The sequence below is a fragment of the Indicator indicator genome, chromosome 6 (genome assembly GCF_027791375.1).
Source record: "Indicator indicator isolate 239-I01 chromosome 6, UM_Iind_1.1, whole genome shotgun sequence".
In the NCBI taxonomy this organism is placed as follows: Eukaryota; Metazoa; Chordata; class Aves; order Piciformes; family Indicatoridae; genus Indicator; species Indicator indicator.
In genome coordinates, this window is record NC_072015.1 from 1,903,095 (window position 1) to 1,919,127 (window position 16,033).

Below are 16,033 nucleotides of genomic sequence, written 5' to 3' on the forward strand. Positions count from 1 at the left end.
ATTCCCTGAGGTCCTTCTTGACCTGAGGGGCCCAGAACTGGACACAAGATTCCAGATACAGCCTCACCAGGGCAGAGTGGAAGGAGAGGAGAACCTCTCTGGACCTACTAACCACAGCCCTTCTAATCCATCCCAGAATGTCACTGGCCCTGTTTTCTGGCAGTTAAAGTACTAGAAAACATTTCTGGTGTTTCTTGTGTGCATGGCTGCTCCTTGAGGTATCTGCAGGCACCTGGGACACTGACAAAGGACAGGAAAAAAAGCATCAGCATCTTCTTCCTGTGCACAAGGTGGAAATTCATCTACACCCTCCTAATTACTTTAACACCTGATGTGTGATTTCTTTACCTGATTGGACTCGAGGCTGAGTCGGGATCCCGTGCCATTACTGTTCCTATGATTGTCCCCAACTCGATATCTTCATGCACCTCAAAGAGGTAAGAAGACCTGCTGAAGACTGGAGGCTCATCTATGTCTTCTACAGAGATTTTCACAATGGTTGTGTCTTTGAAAGGCCCAAGGTAGTAGAAGCGTGGATCCACGTGGGTGTTCTCAGCTTCCACTTTCAGGGTATAAATCCTCCTTGTCTCATAGTCCAGTGGCTAAACATGAAGATGAGGACCAAGCTGATTAAATCACATTAGACAGGGACAGATGTTGGCCTAGATACATAATGGACAGTGAAGAGGGCTTGAGCCTTGCCAGATCTGACCTTGGGTTGGAGGAACCTCAGCACGGTTAAATTTTGTCATGGCACAGGCTTTGTTTTCCCTCATAAGAAATGATCTTTGTTTGGAAAAGAAATTTGTCTTCATAGAATGGCTTAGGCTGGAAGGGACTCCAGAGATCACAGAATCATAGAATCATAGAATCACAGTATCATAGAATCACAGAACCATAGAATCATAGAATCATAGAATCAGTCAGGGTTGGAAGGGACCACAAGGCTCAGCCAGTTCCAACCCCCCTGCCATGGGCAGGAACACCTCACACTACATCAGGCTGGCCAGAGCCTCATCAAGCCTGGCTGCAAACACCTCCAGGGATGGGGCCTCAACCACCTCCCTGCACAACCCATTCCAGGCTCTCACCACTCTCATGGGGAAGAACTTCTTCCTCATGTCCAGTTTCAATCTCCCCACTTCCAGCTTTATTCCATTCCCCCGAGTCCTGTCACTACCTGAGATCCTAAAAAGTCCCTCCCCAGCTTTCCTGTAGCCCCCATCATCTAATCCAACTTCCCTGCTGGGGGCAGTGATGCCTCTCAAGGCTCATCCAGCTTGGCCTTGAACAACCCCATGGAGAAATCACTCACAGCCTCCCTGGGCAGCCTGTTCCAGAGTCTCACCACCTCCTACTGAAGAACTTCTTCCTAAGCTGCACTCCAACCCTCCTCTCCTTCAGTTTCAAACCTCTCCCCCTTGGCCTGTCTTTAGACACCCTCATGAAAAATCCCTCTGCAGCCTTCCTGCAGGATCCCTTCAGATGCTGGAAGGCAGTTCTAAGGTCCCCCTGGAGCCTTCTCTTCTCCAGGTTGAACAACCCCAACCTCCCTCAGGCTATCCTCATAGCAGATGTGCTCCAGTCCTTGGCTCATCTTTGTGGCCCTCCTCTGAACTTGATCCAACAGGTCTATCTCCTTTTCTCTTTTTTTATGCTGGGGACACCAGAACTGGAGGCAGGATTGGAGGTGAGACCTCTTCCTAACTCCTTATTTGAATTACCATCGCACAAAGGGAAAAAAAAAAACCTTTCAGTGCAAATTCACCAATTCTTTAGTGAATCTTTGCTGCTGTTTCACAAGAATTAGGGATGTGAAACAATCACAAAAGAAAAAAAAAAAAAAACAACGCCAAAACATTTCAAACATTTTAAATACAGATTTGAAGTGTAGACATTTCAGAGCAAGGTCCTTAATTTCTTAGGAAATCCTATAAACTCCTGGATGCTCAAAGTAGTCTGAGTATCCTTATTGCCAAAGGAATGTAGCTGGCTTTAACATTAAGGAATAGTTTAGGTTTCTTTTAAGGAGGGTGAGTGTGTGTCAAAGTTTTCTTGAGAAACAGTAAGAGCTTCATCTTGTTCCTTTTCATTTAATTTGCTGAATCTAGCATCAGAGATTTATGGTTGGTTTTTGGTATTTAGTTTTGTGTTTTTTTTTTTTTTTCCCTAATAGTTTTGACATTTTTGTCAGCAGTTCTTTTTTTAAAATGGAAGGAGGAAAGGTTCAAGGCTATAATTAGAAAGTATTTTTTGGATGGAAAAGAACCTCTATTCCTTCTTTTTTTTTTTTTTTTTTTCTGGCTGTCATAGATGAGAATTGTGAGCTAATTAATAGTACTGAGGAAATGAGCAAGCTGAGAATTTACTTTTCTGACACGAGGAAGACTTCCACCAGGTCTCAAGGAGATAACAAACTGGTGATTCCCATTCATCAAAATGGTTAAAAGATTTGTTTTTAAGAGCTGTCTGCTTTTAAATACAAATTCATCTTCATGAAAGATGCCAGAGTGGCAGTCCAGAAATTTAACTTTTCTGTTTAAGAGCACAAAGATGCAGTCCAGTGAAGGAATCACCATCCCCACTGCCCCAAAATTCTTTGAGAACATCCAATTCTGGTGCCCCTAACATGAGAGGGACATGGAACTGATGGAGCAGGTCCACAGGAAGGCAGCAACGATGATTAGAAAGCTGGAAAGCCTCCAGAGAAGAAGACTCCTAAAAACCTCTCTGGGCAGCTTGCTCCAGGGCTCTAGCACCTTCACAGTAAAGAAGTTTCTCCTCATGCTGAGGTGGAACCTCCTGAGTTCTAGCTTGGTTCTTGTCAGTCTCACAGTCTCACAGTATATCAGAGGCTGGAAGGGACCACAAGAGATCATCAGGTCCAACCCTGCTCCAAAAGCAGCATCACTCAGGGCAGTCTGCACAGGAATGCATCCAGGTGGGGTTGGAAAGGCTCCAGAGAAGACTCCACAACCTCTCTGGGCAGCCTGCTCCAGTGCTCCAGCACCCTCACTGGAAAGAAATTTCTCCTCATGGTGAGCTGAAATCTTCTATGCTCAAGTTTGAACCTGTTGGTCCTTGTCCTATCACTGTGTACCACCCAGAAGAGGCTGGCCCCCTCCCCTTGACACCCACCCCTCACATATTGATAGACATTGATCAGATCCCTCTCAGCCTTCTCCTCTCCACACTAACCACCCCCAGGGCTCTCAGTCTCTCTTCACAGGGGAGATGCTCAAGTCACCAAATCCTTCTCCTGGCTCTCCCTTGGACTCTCTCCAGCAGGTCTCTGTCTCTCTTGACCTGGGGAGCCCCAAACTGGACACAGGATTGCAGCTGTGGTCTCAGCAGGGCAGAGTAGAGAGGTAGAAGAACTTCCCTAGCCCTGCTGGCCACAATTTTCTTGCTGCCCCCCAGGATGCCATTGGCTTTCTTGACCACAAGAGCACATTGTTGTTCCATGCAGAACTTGCTGCCCACCAGCACTCCAAGGTCTTTCTGTGTGGAGCTGCTTTCCAGCAGGGCAGCCTCTAACCTGTACTGCTGCCTGCTGTTATTCCTGCCCAGCTGCAGGACCCTGCACTTGTCCTTGTTGAACTTCATGAGGTTTGCCTGCAGCCAGCTCTCAGCCTGTCCAGGTCATGTTGGGCAGTGTCCTCTCACTGTGCACCAGTGAAAAGAGCCTGGTGTCTTCATCCTGACACCCTCCCCTCAGAGATTGATAGATATTGATCAGATCCCCTCTCAGCCTTCTCTTCTGCAGACTAAACAGCCCCAAGGCTCTCAGTCTCTCTTCACAGGGGAGATGCTCAAGTCCCCAAATCCTCCTCGTGGCTCTCCCTTGGATTCTCTCCAGCAGGTCTCTGTCTCTCTTGAACTGGGGAGCCCCAAACTGGACACAGGATTTCAGATGTGATCTCGCCAAGTGAGAGTGGAGTGGGAGAAGAACCTCCCTAGTCCTGCTGGACACATTCTTCATGATGCTCCCCAGCTGGGGGATGTTCAGCAGTTAGAACATGCCACCAAAATGCCATCCCTCCACCTAAGCACTTCTCATTTTGCCCAGAGCATGTGTAACATAGCAGTGACACCAAACACCACTTAGTGCAAGCTCTCGTGTGGGTACCTTCCTCACAGTGATGATGCCTTCCTGTGTGTCCTTCTGGGTCATGATATCAAACATATCTGTCCCATCTCCATCTACAATTCTGTACTCCACTTCTGCATTCTCCCCAGTGTCTGCATCTGTGGCCTTGACGCTGCCAATCGCTGTCCCAACGGGGGAAGACTCAGGAACGCGGAGGTGGATGGTACCTGCCAAAGACAGAAAGAGAAGCTCAGGAGTCAGGAGAGGTTGGAAAGGCAGAGGTTGGAAGGGACCTCCAGAGATCATTCAGTCCAACACCCCTGCCAGAGCAGGACCACATAACCATATGAGGAGGATTTGGGCAGGGGGGTTGGACCTGATGATCTCTTGTGGTCCCTTCCAACCTCTGATATACTGTGAGACTGTGAGACTGTGATATTCCAACCCAAATTCCTTTTGATGTACTCTGCTACAGGGAAGGTATCCTCAGGCAATGGGGTAAAGGGAGTCTCTCAAACTGGTTCACCTCTTTTCTCAGCACTGTGATGAAAACATTCAGGCCAATTACTCTCAAAATCCTCTTCTGCCCCTGGAAATTGGTACATTCATTTCCACCTTGAAAGTTCTCTTTAGTTTTCCCAATAATAACAATAAATTTCCCAATAATAACAAGAAATCCCTGACCACTTTGAGGTGATTTGAATGTGCTGCCCAGGGAGGTGGTGGAGTCCCCAAGTCTGGATGTGTCTCAAGGTGGTTTGGCTGTGGTGCTTGGGGCTGTGGTTTAGGGGTGAGCCTTGCAGAGTAGGGTTCTGAGTTGGACTTGGTGGTCCTGAGGGTCTCTTCCAACCTGAATGTTTCTGTGACTCTGTGACTCTGTGAGTCCCAGAACCCATCTAAGCACCACTGTGGCACACAAGAGCTGATTACATATTTCTGTCTAACTTTCATTCTAGATATTTAATCCTGGGAGGATGGTGGGGTGGAGGTGGGCAAAATATGAAGCAGAGAACTGAGCAGAGGCAAACTTTAGCCAGAAGGTTTCAACTAAAATCATGTAACAAAGTAAGTAATGGGAAAGTGAGATCCTAAAGGATCTTTATTCTCCTATCTCAAAGAAGAATCCTCTATGTCTGTACTTTTCTTCTCTGTGTCATTCCTGAAACATCTGGAAAGGCTGTTGTGTGTTCTCTTCAGGCTTCCCTCTGCCTTTTGTCCCTAATGTCTAAGGCGAGTCTTTGGGATCCATTTTCACGGAATCACAGAATGTTAGGGACTGGAAGGGACCTTGAAAGCTCATCCAGTCCAACCCCCCTGCCAGAGCAGGATCACCTAGAGCAGATCACCCAGGAAGACACCCAGGTGGGTTTTGAATGTCTCCAGAGAAGGAGACTCCACAACCTCTCTGGGCAGCCTGCTCCAGGGCTCCAGCACCCTCACAGTGAAAAAGTTTTTCCTTCTGTTCCTGTGGAACTTCCTTTGCTCCAGCTTGTCCCCTTCTAGCCCCTTGCCCTGTAATTGGACATCACCCAGCAGAGCCTGGCTCCATCCTCCTGACACTGCCCTTCACATCTTTATCCCCAGCAATGAGGTCACTCCTCAGGCTCCTCTTCTCCAAGATAAAGAGCCCTCAGCTCCCTCAGACTCTTCTTATAAGGAAGATGTTCCACTCCCTTCATCATGTGTTGGGGTTCTCTGTTGGACTCTTTCATGCAGTTCCCTGAGGTCCTTCCTGAGCTGAAGGGCCCAGAACTGGACACAACATTCCAGATGTGACCTCAGCAGGGCAGAGTAAAGAGGGAGGAGAACCTCTCTTGATCTACTAACCAGAACCCTTCTAATCCACCCCAGGATGCTCTTGGCCTTCTTGGCCACCAGAGCACATTGCTGGTTCACAGTCATCCTTCTGTCCACCAGGACTCTCAGGTCCCTCTCCTCTGTGCTGCTGTCTATTTTTTCATGGAAACAACACAAAGAGAAGAACCTCCTGAGTTTGCTGGCCAACTGCTAGCAACAGACTGACATTTTGGCTTTCAAACTAACTCATACTGAATAAATTTGAATGACATCTTCATTCAGGGGTCACAGGATCAGAAGATGTTAGGGGTTGGAAGGAACCTCTGGAGATCTCTTAAGTCCAACGCCCTGCCAGAGCAGGACCAGAGAATGCAGCACAGGGCACACAGCAACACATCCAGACAGGGCTGGAAAGGCTCCAGACAAGGAGACTCCAAGACCTCTCTGGGCAGCCTGTTCCCATGCTCTGTGACCCTTACAGGAAAGATGTTCCTCCTCATGTTGAGGTGGAACCTCCTGTGTTGGAGCTTCCATCCATTGCTTCTTGTCCTATCACAGGATGCAACTGAGCAGAGGCTGTCCCTGACCCTTCCTTCCTGACCCCCAGCCCTCAGCTATTGATAGACATTGATCAGATCTCCTCCTAGCCTTCTCCTTTCCAGCCCCAGGGCTCTCAGCCTCTCCTCACCAGGCAGTGCTCCAGTCCCTTCAGCATCCTCATAGCTCTCTGTTGGACTCTCACTCACAGATCCCTTGTCCCTTTTGAACTTGGGAAGCCCAGAAATGGATGCAACATTCCAGGTGTGGCCTTACCAGAGCAGAACAGAGGGGAACTGAGAGAGAATTTTGAAAACCCAGGAGTAGAAGGGATGGCTGTGCTTATAAAAGTTGTTAATTCCTACTCAAGTCTGGTCTACGAACATTGCAGTTTGGGGTTTTTCTACATTCCCTAGCTCAGCTTTATCATTTTTTTTTTCTGTGTCACACAGCTGGCACAGAAACATAGGAATAAAACTGTCAGCATTCAGACTTGCTGCAATAAAAGTGAAGTAAATATCTCACCATATATTTTAGTACTTTGTGTCTCAGCCTTTCTCTGAAAACTGTAAATAAAGGTTGAGATCTTTGATCCCATCTGTCAGAACATATGGCAGGGAATAAAAAAAAAAAAAAAAAGAAAAAAACATGTGGGACACATAAAGCACTATGAAGAATGCTCAGGAAAAAATAAAAACAGTTGCTAATAAATTCAGATACAGCTGTCATTCCAAAGATGAAAGGCAAGTCATCAAAGCTGCACTGAAAAACATTTTTCTTTTCAGGCCTTAGTTAAGTTGTCGCAAAATTCTCTGCTTCACTCTAAGACCTCCTGAGGTAAATCAAGAATTGATGGAATCATAGAATTATAGAACTGTCAGGGTTGGAAGGGACCTCAAGGCTCAGCCAGTTCCAACCCCTCTGCCATGGGCAGGGACACCTCACACTACAGCAGGTTGCTCACAGCCACCTCCAGGCTGGCCCTAAAATCCTCCAGGGATGAGGCTTCCACCACCTCCCTGGGCAGAGTTCAGCCAAAACTAACACAAAAGGGAAAGTGGTAAAGGCTGGTAGCCACCACAGGAAAAGGTTGAGCAGGTTACCCAACACAGAATCAAGAGAATCAAGCAGATTTGGAAGTGTAGTCTCTGCTTAAAGGTGTAATCATGGAGGATGTGGGAAAGGAATTACATGAAGGGAATCGAGCAGATTTGTGTTTTTCCCAGTTACAGTGCTACAAACCCTAATAGAGAATGACAAAAGGCAAAATAAATGGTGTTTAACCTCTTTTATCTTGTTTTCTGTTTATTGTTTTCTGATTGATCATTTTGCCACTTAATTTTATTAAAGCTTTTTGTAATGCTTTTAAACTTCTGCTAATATACCTGGCAAAAATTAATATATAAGCATTAGAATCATAGAATTGTCAGGGTGGGAAGGGACCTCAAGGATCATCCAGTTCCAAGCCCCCTGCCATGGGCAGGGACACCTCACACCACAGCAGGTTGCTCACAGCCACATCCAGCCTGGCTGCAAAAACCTCCAGGGATGAGGCTTCCACCACCTCCCTGGGCAGGTTGCTCAGAACCACATCCATCCTGGCCTTAAAAACTTCCAGGCATGAGGATTCCACTACCTCTCTGGGCAACCTCTGCCAGTGTCTCACCACCCTCATGGTGAAAAACCTCTTCCTAAGACAGGCAGCATACACATTCCTCTTTGCAAAGAAGAAGTAGAAAGAAGTCCATAATGTCCCCTCAGTTCAAGAAGGACCTCAGGGAGCTGCTTGAAAGAGTCCAGCACAGAGCCATAAAGATGCTGAAGGCAGTGGAACATCTCCCTGTGAGGACAGGCTGAGGGAGCTTGAGGCTCTTTAGCTTGGAGAAGAGGAGCCTGAGGGGTGCCCTCATTTATGGTGCTAAAACTGTGAGGGGATGGAGCCAGGCTCTGCTCAGTGATTTCCAGTGGCAGGACTAGGGGCAGGCAGTGGGTGAAAGCCAGAGCAGAGGAGGCTCCACAGGGACATGAGGAAAAACTTCTGTGTTGTATGAGTGACAGAGCACTGGAATGGGCTGCCCAGAGAGGTTGTGGAGTCTCCTTCTCTGGAGATATTCCAAACCCTTCTGGATGTGTTCCTGTGTGATCTGCTCTAGCTGATCCTGCTCTGGCAGGGGGGTTGGGCTGGGTGAGCTTTCAAGGTCCCTTCTAAGCCCTTACATTCTGTGGCTCTGTGAAAGGGAGTTTGGGTGATCAGGAAAGAACCATGGGGAGCGAGCAATGTGCAAAGGCCATTTGCAAGATGAGCTTCCCATACCTTCAAGAAAGCACAGAAGAGTCATGGGAGAATTTTGAGACTCTTAACAGAATTTATTGCAAAGCAGTTACAGAGGGAGAAAGGAATTGGTTTTGATTTGGGGAGCACTGATGGAACACAATCAAACCCCAAAAAACTATTCATCATTGGGACATGGGAGACTTTCTTACTACAGAAATATTCTTTTCAGTTCCACTGTGTATAAAGTACAAAAAAAATCTATATATAATTAAATAAATAAATAATAATCACAGTAAAAAATATAAAAATAAATAAGTAAGGGGGAAAAAATAATAGCAAAGACATAAAAATAAATAAATAAATGAGGAAAAATAATAACAGCAAAGACATGCAAATAAATAAATAAATGAGAAAAATAATAAAAGCAAAGCCATACAAATAAATAAATGAGAAAAAATAATAACAGCAAAGCCATACAAATATATAAATAAATTAGAAAATATAACATAGAAAACCCATAAAAATAAATAAATGTAAAGTCAACAAAAAAAAGGAAAAATTAATAACAGTAAAAAAAATAAGAAAAATTAATAAGAGTAGGAAAAAAATAAGTAAATACTAATACCACAGCTACTAATAATAATACCATAAAAATAAATAAAGAAGAAAAGTAATCATAGGAAAAATGTAAAAATAAATAAATGAGAAAAAATAATAGAACCATAAAAATAAATAAACAGCTAAGAAAAAACAACCATAGTAAAAATATAAAAATAAATAAATGAGAAAAATGGTACTAGTAAAAGACATAAAAATAAATAAATACACGAGAAAAAATAATCATAGCAAAAATACAAAAATAAATAAGAAGAATAACAGTAGTAAAAATATAAAAAGAAATAAATAAGAAAAAATAACAATAACAAAACCATAAAAAATAAATAAGGAAGGAAAAAAATCATAGTGAAAACAGAAAAATAAATAAATAAGGAAAAAAACATAGAAAACCATAAAAATGAATAAATAAGAAAAATGTAATCATAGCAAAAATACAAAAAATAAAATAAGAAAAATAAAAAATAATTAAAAAAACTAAATAAAGAATAAATAAGAAAAAATAAGAAAAATAAGAGTAGTACAACCACATAAATAAATAAATAAAAAGAAAAATCGATTATAGTAAAAATTGTAAACAAACAAACCTCAGATACAGCTTGTAATGAAATATTGAATGGAAAGTGTTGAAATTTAAGTTCTCCATTGATTTTGGTTTTAGGTAGCTTTTGATAGGAAGCTGATAGACAGGATCAGAATGAATACTTTTATGGCTGTAAACATTTCTGCTTTCGATTCCTAGCAATTACTTTTGGCTCAGTTAATTTTTGCTGTTTCAATGAAGTGATTTATCAATGACATTTTCATTACCTTTCTCTAATTACCATTTTCATTACCTTTCTGCTTTGTTATGGCAGGTTATAATCTCTCTGCAATCTCCTAATGGTTAAAAATAAGAATTAAACCTAACCTCTGCTCCCATTTAGTATTTATTCAGGACTATGTGAGACTATGGTGAAAAAACATTTTTTTCCCCCTATTAAAATTTACATATTTAGTTTTATAGTGTTCCAACTGTTCTCCACATTACCATTTTTTCACAGTCTCACAGTATATCAGAGGTTGGAAGGGACCTCCAGAGATCATCAGGTCCAACCCCCCTGCCAGAGCAGCATCACTCAGGGTAGTCTGCACAGGAATGCATCCAGGTGGGGTTGGAAAGGCTCCAGAGAAGGAGACTCCACAACCCCCCTGGGCAGCCTGCTCCAGGACTCTGTCACCCTCACTGGAAAGAAGTTTCTCCTCATGTTCAGCTGAAATCTTCTCTGTTCAAGTTTGAACTCATTGTTCCTTGGCTTATCACTGTGAACCACCCAAAAGAGCCTGGCCCCCTCCCCTTGACACCCACCCCTCAGCTATTGACAGACATTGATCAGATCCCTCTCAGCCTTCTCCTCTCCACACTAACCACCCCCAGGGCTCTCAGTCTCTCTTCACAGGGGAGATGCTCAAGTCCCCAAATCCTCCTCCTGGCTCTCCCTTGGCCTCTCTCCAGCAGGTCTCTGTCTCTCTTGAACTGGGGAGTCCCAAACTGGACACAGGATTGCAGCTGTGGTCTCAGCAGGGCAGAGTAGAGAGGTAGAAGAACTTCCCTGTCCCTGCTGGACACAGCTTTCTTGATCCATCCCAGGATCCCATTGGCTCCTTTGGCCACAAGAGCACATTGTTTTCCTAGAGTGTATGAAACTACATCCCCAAGCTATGCCTGGTAGATGCTCCTTTGACTTGCACTACAATAGCCAACTCAGTAATTTAGTCTGTGAAGTGGGAAGAGCTCATCTCTTGAATAGCTAACAAGGTATTGGAAACAGAGAGTGGAAATCATGGAATCACAGAATCAGCCAGCTTGGAAGAGACCTCTGAGATCATCGATTCCAACTGATGACCTAACCCTATCTAACCAACTTGACCATGGCACTAAGTGCCTCATCCAAGCTTTTCTTAAACACCTCCAGGGAAATTGACCCCACCACCTCCCTGGGCAGCCCATTCCAAAGGGCAATTTCTCTTTCTGGGAAGAACTTCTTTCTAAGCTGAAGTCTCAACTTCCCCCTGCACAGCTTGAGACTGTGCCCTCTCCTTCTGTTGCTGCTTGTCTGGGAGAAGAGCCCAACCCCCACCTGGCTACAACCTCCCTTCAGGGAGTTGTAGAGGGCAATGAGGTCTGCCCTGAGCCTCCTCTTCTCCAGGCTAAACACCCCCAGCTCCCTCAGCCTCTCCTCACAGGGCTGTGCTCCAGATCCCTCCCCAGCTTTGTTCCCTTTCTCTGGACATATTCAAGCAACTCAACATCTTTCTTAACCAGAAACCTGTTGGCTGAAAGATGATTTTATACCTAACCTCTCTATTTCTAGAGATCTCCACCATGAAATAAAGATACAGTATCTGAGGTCTTTGGTGACCTTTCTGTGCAGAAGCTAGATAACATTTTATATTTTATCAGGTTTCCTCAAAGGAACAGGGTGGTGGAACACTGGAACAGGTTGCCCAGGGAGGTAGTTGAGGTCCCATCCTCAGAGATATACAAGATGAGGCTCAACAGGGTTCTGGACAACCTGATCTAGTTGGGGATGTCTCTGCTGACTGCAGGAGAGTTGGACTAGATAACCTTTGGAGCTTCTCTCCTAGGAAGACAGGCTGAGAGAGTTGGGGCTGTTCAGTCTGGAGAAGAAAAGGCTCCAAGGAGACATTCTTGTGGCCTTCCAGGATGTGAAGGGAGCTACAAGAAAGCTGGGAAGGGACATTTTGGGGTGTTGGGTAGGGATAGGAGCAGGGGGGATGGAACAAAAATAGGAACATGTAGATTCAGATTGGATGTTAGGAAGAAATTGTTCCCCATGAGGGTGGTGAGACACTGGCACAGGTTGCCCAGGGAGGTGGTGGAAGCCTCATCCCTGGAGGTTTTTGCAGCCAGGCTGGAGGTGGCTATGAGCAACCTGCTGTAGTGTGAGGTGTTCCTGCCCTTCGTATGGGAGGTTGGAACTGGGTGAGCCTTGAGGACCCTTCCAACCCTGACAATTCTGTGATTCTAAGAGCAGCCACTGCTATCTCTATGGTTTTCAGGAGAAAAATATTCTGCAGAGTCCTTGCCCTGCAGTTTCAATGCCAAATATTAATGGCCCTTCTGGATCTTTCTTTTGTAGAACTTTCCCGAGTTCTGAGTTTCTCCTGGGAGAAGCTTAACACAGAAAGGTGTAGCTGTAATTTTCTGAGCCCTGTGAAAACATAAATGGACCTTTTAATATTCTTTTTTTTTTTTTCCCCTGGTGATTTATAAGTCTGGTATGAATATGATCGTCTCATGAATCTAATTGTGGCAATGCCACTAATGCACATCTGTTTTTTTTTTATTAATGCAACAGACTAAGAATAATTTAATTTAATCAGGAGTCATTCCACCAGTCTCATTGATCTCTATTAAACGAGAATCATTCTAAGGCCTATTTGCATTTTGAGATTAAATATAAAGATTTTTTTTTTCAGAGTTAGTAGCTATTTTTTATTTGTATATGTCTGGTAAAATCAGTCAGCTTTAGAAAATCTTTCATTTTCAGGGAACCACACACTTTTACCTATCAAAGCTACTGACAGAAAGGAGAGAGAGAACAAAAAAATTGAAACAACAACAACAATAAAGGAAAAATCCTCAACCCATCAGAAAAGCTTCTTTAAAGCAAAGGTCAAATCTGATTTACAATGACATTAAGAGGAAAAAAAAAAAAAAAAAAGAAGAGATACTTCTACATCTTATCTGACTCAAATATGATGTCAGACTGCCAGATAAATTGTGTAAAATTGGTCCAGGATGTTTGTTTGACCATTCTGAATGTTCATAGGTTCGTTAGAACACAAGGACAGAAAGGACCTCAAGGATCATCTAAGTCCAAACTTTAATTTATTAATATTAATTTAGCACAAAATGCTTAAAGAACAATAGACAACAAAAAAAAAAAAAAGGGGTATAAACATAGAATCATAGAATCATAGAATCAGCCAGGGTTGGAAGGGACCACAAGGCTCAGCCAGTTCCAATCCCCCTGCCATGGGCAGGGACACCTCACACTACAGCAGGCTGGCCAGAGCCTCATCCAGCCTGGCTGCAAACACCTCCAGGGATGGGGCCTCAACCACCTCCCTGCACAACCCATTCCAGGCTCTCACCACTCTCATGGTGAACAACTTCTTCCTCACATCCAGTCTGAATCTCCCCACTTCCAGCTTTATTCAGTTCCTCCCAGTCCTGTCAATACCTGAGATCCGAAAAAGTCCCTCCCCAGCTTTCTTGGAGCCCCCTTCAGATCCTGGAAGGCCACAAGAAGGTCTCCTTGGAGCCTTCTCTTCTCCAGACTGCACAACCCCAACTCTCTCAGTCTTTCCTCACAGCAGAGCAGCTCCAGCCCTCTGCTCATCCTGGTGGCCCTTGTCTGGACACCTTCCAGCATGTCCATAGCCCTCTTGGAACAGAGGCTCCAGAACTGGATGCAGTACTCCAGGTGTGGTCTCAGCAGAGCTGAGCAGAGGGGGAGAATCCCCTCCCTGGCCCTGCTGGCCACACTTCTCCTGATGCAGCCCAGGCTCTGCTTGGCTCTCTGGGCTGCAAGTGCTCACTGACAGCTCCTGCTGAGCTTCTCCTCCCCCAGCACCCCCAAGTCCCTCTCCTCAGGGCTGCTCTCCAGCCAGTCCCTGCCCAGCCTGGACTTGTGCTTGGGATATCCTCCACCCAGCTGCAGGACCCTGCCCTTGGTCTTGTTGACCCTCCTGAGGTTGTCCTGGGTCCACCTCTCCAGCCTGTCCAGGTCCCTCTGGATGGATCCCTTCCCTCCAGCCTGTCTGCTGCACCACACAGCTTGGTGTCAGCAGCAAACCTGCTGAGGGTGCACTCAATGCCTCTGTCCATGGCACCAACAGAGATGTTGAACAAGCCTGGTGCCAGGACTGATCCCTGAGGGACTCCACTTGTCCCTGGCCTCCACTGGGACATGGAGCCATTGACAGCCACTCTTTGGGTGCTTGTTGGATGCTTGAATTGAACTGCTGAAATTAGCTTTCAGGTAAATCTTTGAAGATGACACTTCCTTAAATTGTCTTCCCTTAAGAGGTTCAAAAATAAATTTACAATAAATTAAAAAAAAATATATATATATAACATTCCTCACCACCACATCACTGCAATTACCAAAATCTTCTCTGAACAAGTAGGAACAAGAAAACATAATAACTCAAAAAAAAAAAAAAAAGTTGTGGAAATACAAAAACCCCAAAAATAACAATGAATTCTATCTAGAATAAGGTCTGTGTGTAAAATCACAAAGAGTAACTGCTCAATGGTTCATCAAATTGTGGAGTTATAGAACAGGCTGGGCTGGAAGGGATCTCCAAAGCTCATCCAGTCCAACCCCTCTGCACTCAGCAGGGACATCCCCATCCAGATCAGGTTGCTCAGAGCCCTGTCCAGCCTCACCTTGAAGATCTCCAGGGATGGAGCCTCAACCACCTCCCTGGGCAACCTGTTCCAGTGCTCCACTACCTTCATGGTGCAGAATTTGTTCCTCACATTCGATCTCAATCTGCTCTGCTCTAGTTTGAAGCCATTGGCCCTGGTCCTGTCTCTGCAGGCCTTTGCAAACAGTCTCCCTCCATCCTTCTTGTAGCCTCCCTCAGGTATTGGAAGGTTGCTCTCAGGTCTCTCTAAAGCCTTCTCTTCTCCAGGCTGAACATCCCCAGCACCCTCAGCCTGTCCTCATAGCAGAGCTACTCCAACCCCTAAACATTTTCATGGCCCTCCTCTGGACCTGCTCCATCAGCTCCATGTCCTTCCTATATTGAAGGCTCCAGACCTGGATGCAGTACTGCAGGTGAGGTCTCAGCAGAGCTAAGTGGCAGAATCACCTCTCTGGATCTGCTGCTAATGCTGCTTTGGATGCAGCCCAGGATGCTTTTTCTATTTTGAGTCAGTTTATGAGACAAACATCTTGGCTAAACAGATCAATATTAACTACAACATTAAATTGAACACAATTATGGACTTCATTTGTGCCATAAAGAGCATATTAAAACCAGAGGCAGTTGAAGCTGACTGTGTTATGTTGACCTGAAGGCTGATCATCAGTAACTACTGGATTCATGTAGAAAAAAGCTTTGGAGATGTGGATACTCTGAATCCCTTAGTTGTTAAGCAGATCCAAACCATCTTTCAAATGTTACAAAGTCAGTAGAAGCAAAAGGCTTCAAATGTGCTTAAAATGCTTAATTTTAACAAGTTTGGTGCTATAAAGTTTAATTTACTTTTTTTTTAGGGTCCTGTTGGGTTGGAGCAATCCCAGGCACTGATATAGGCTGGACAGGGACTGGCTGGAGAGCAGCCCTGAAGAAAAGGCTTTGGGGGTGCTGGGGGAGGAGAAGCTCAGCAGGAGCCAGCAGTGAGCACTTGCAGCCCAGAGAGCCAAGCAGAGCCTGGGCTGCAGCAAGAGAAGTGTGGCCAGCAGGGCCAGGGAGGGGATTCTCCCCCTCTGCTCCACTCTGCTGAGACCAAACCTGGAGCTCTGGGTGCACTTCCAGAGCCTCTGTTCCAGGAAAGATCTGGTGGGGCTGGAAGATTGAGGGCCACGAGAATGAGCAGAGGGCTGGAGCTGCTCTGCTCTGAGGACAGCCTGAGAGAGTTGGGGTTGTGCAGTCTGGAGAAGAGAAGGCTCTGAGGAGACCATTTTTTTGGCCTTCCA

General features: G+C 45.1%; 1 protein-coding gene across 1 annotated transcript in view; it reads right to left on the bottom strand.

The window, feature by feature from the left end:
• LOC128967591 (cadherin-10) overlaps nucleotides 1-16,033 on the bottom strand; it is a 71,446-nt gene that overhangs the window by 22,954 nt on the left and 32,459 nt on the right. The window contains exons 5-6 of the mRNA XM_054381758.1: nucleotides 4,130-4,317; nucleotides 349-602 (exon numbers count right to left, since the gene is read on the bottom strand). Of these exons, the coding sequence (XP_054237733.1) occupies nucleotides 349-602; nucleotides 4,130-4,317 (442 nt within the window). The remainder of the gene's footprint in view (nucleotides 1-348; nucleotides 603-4,129; nucleotides 4,318-16,033) is intronic.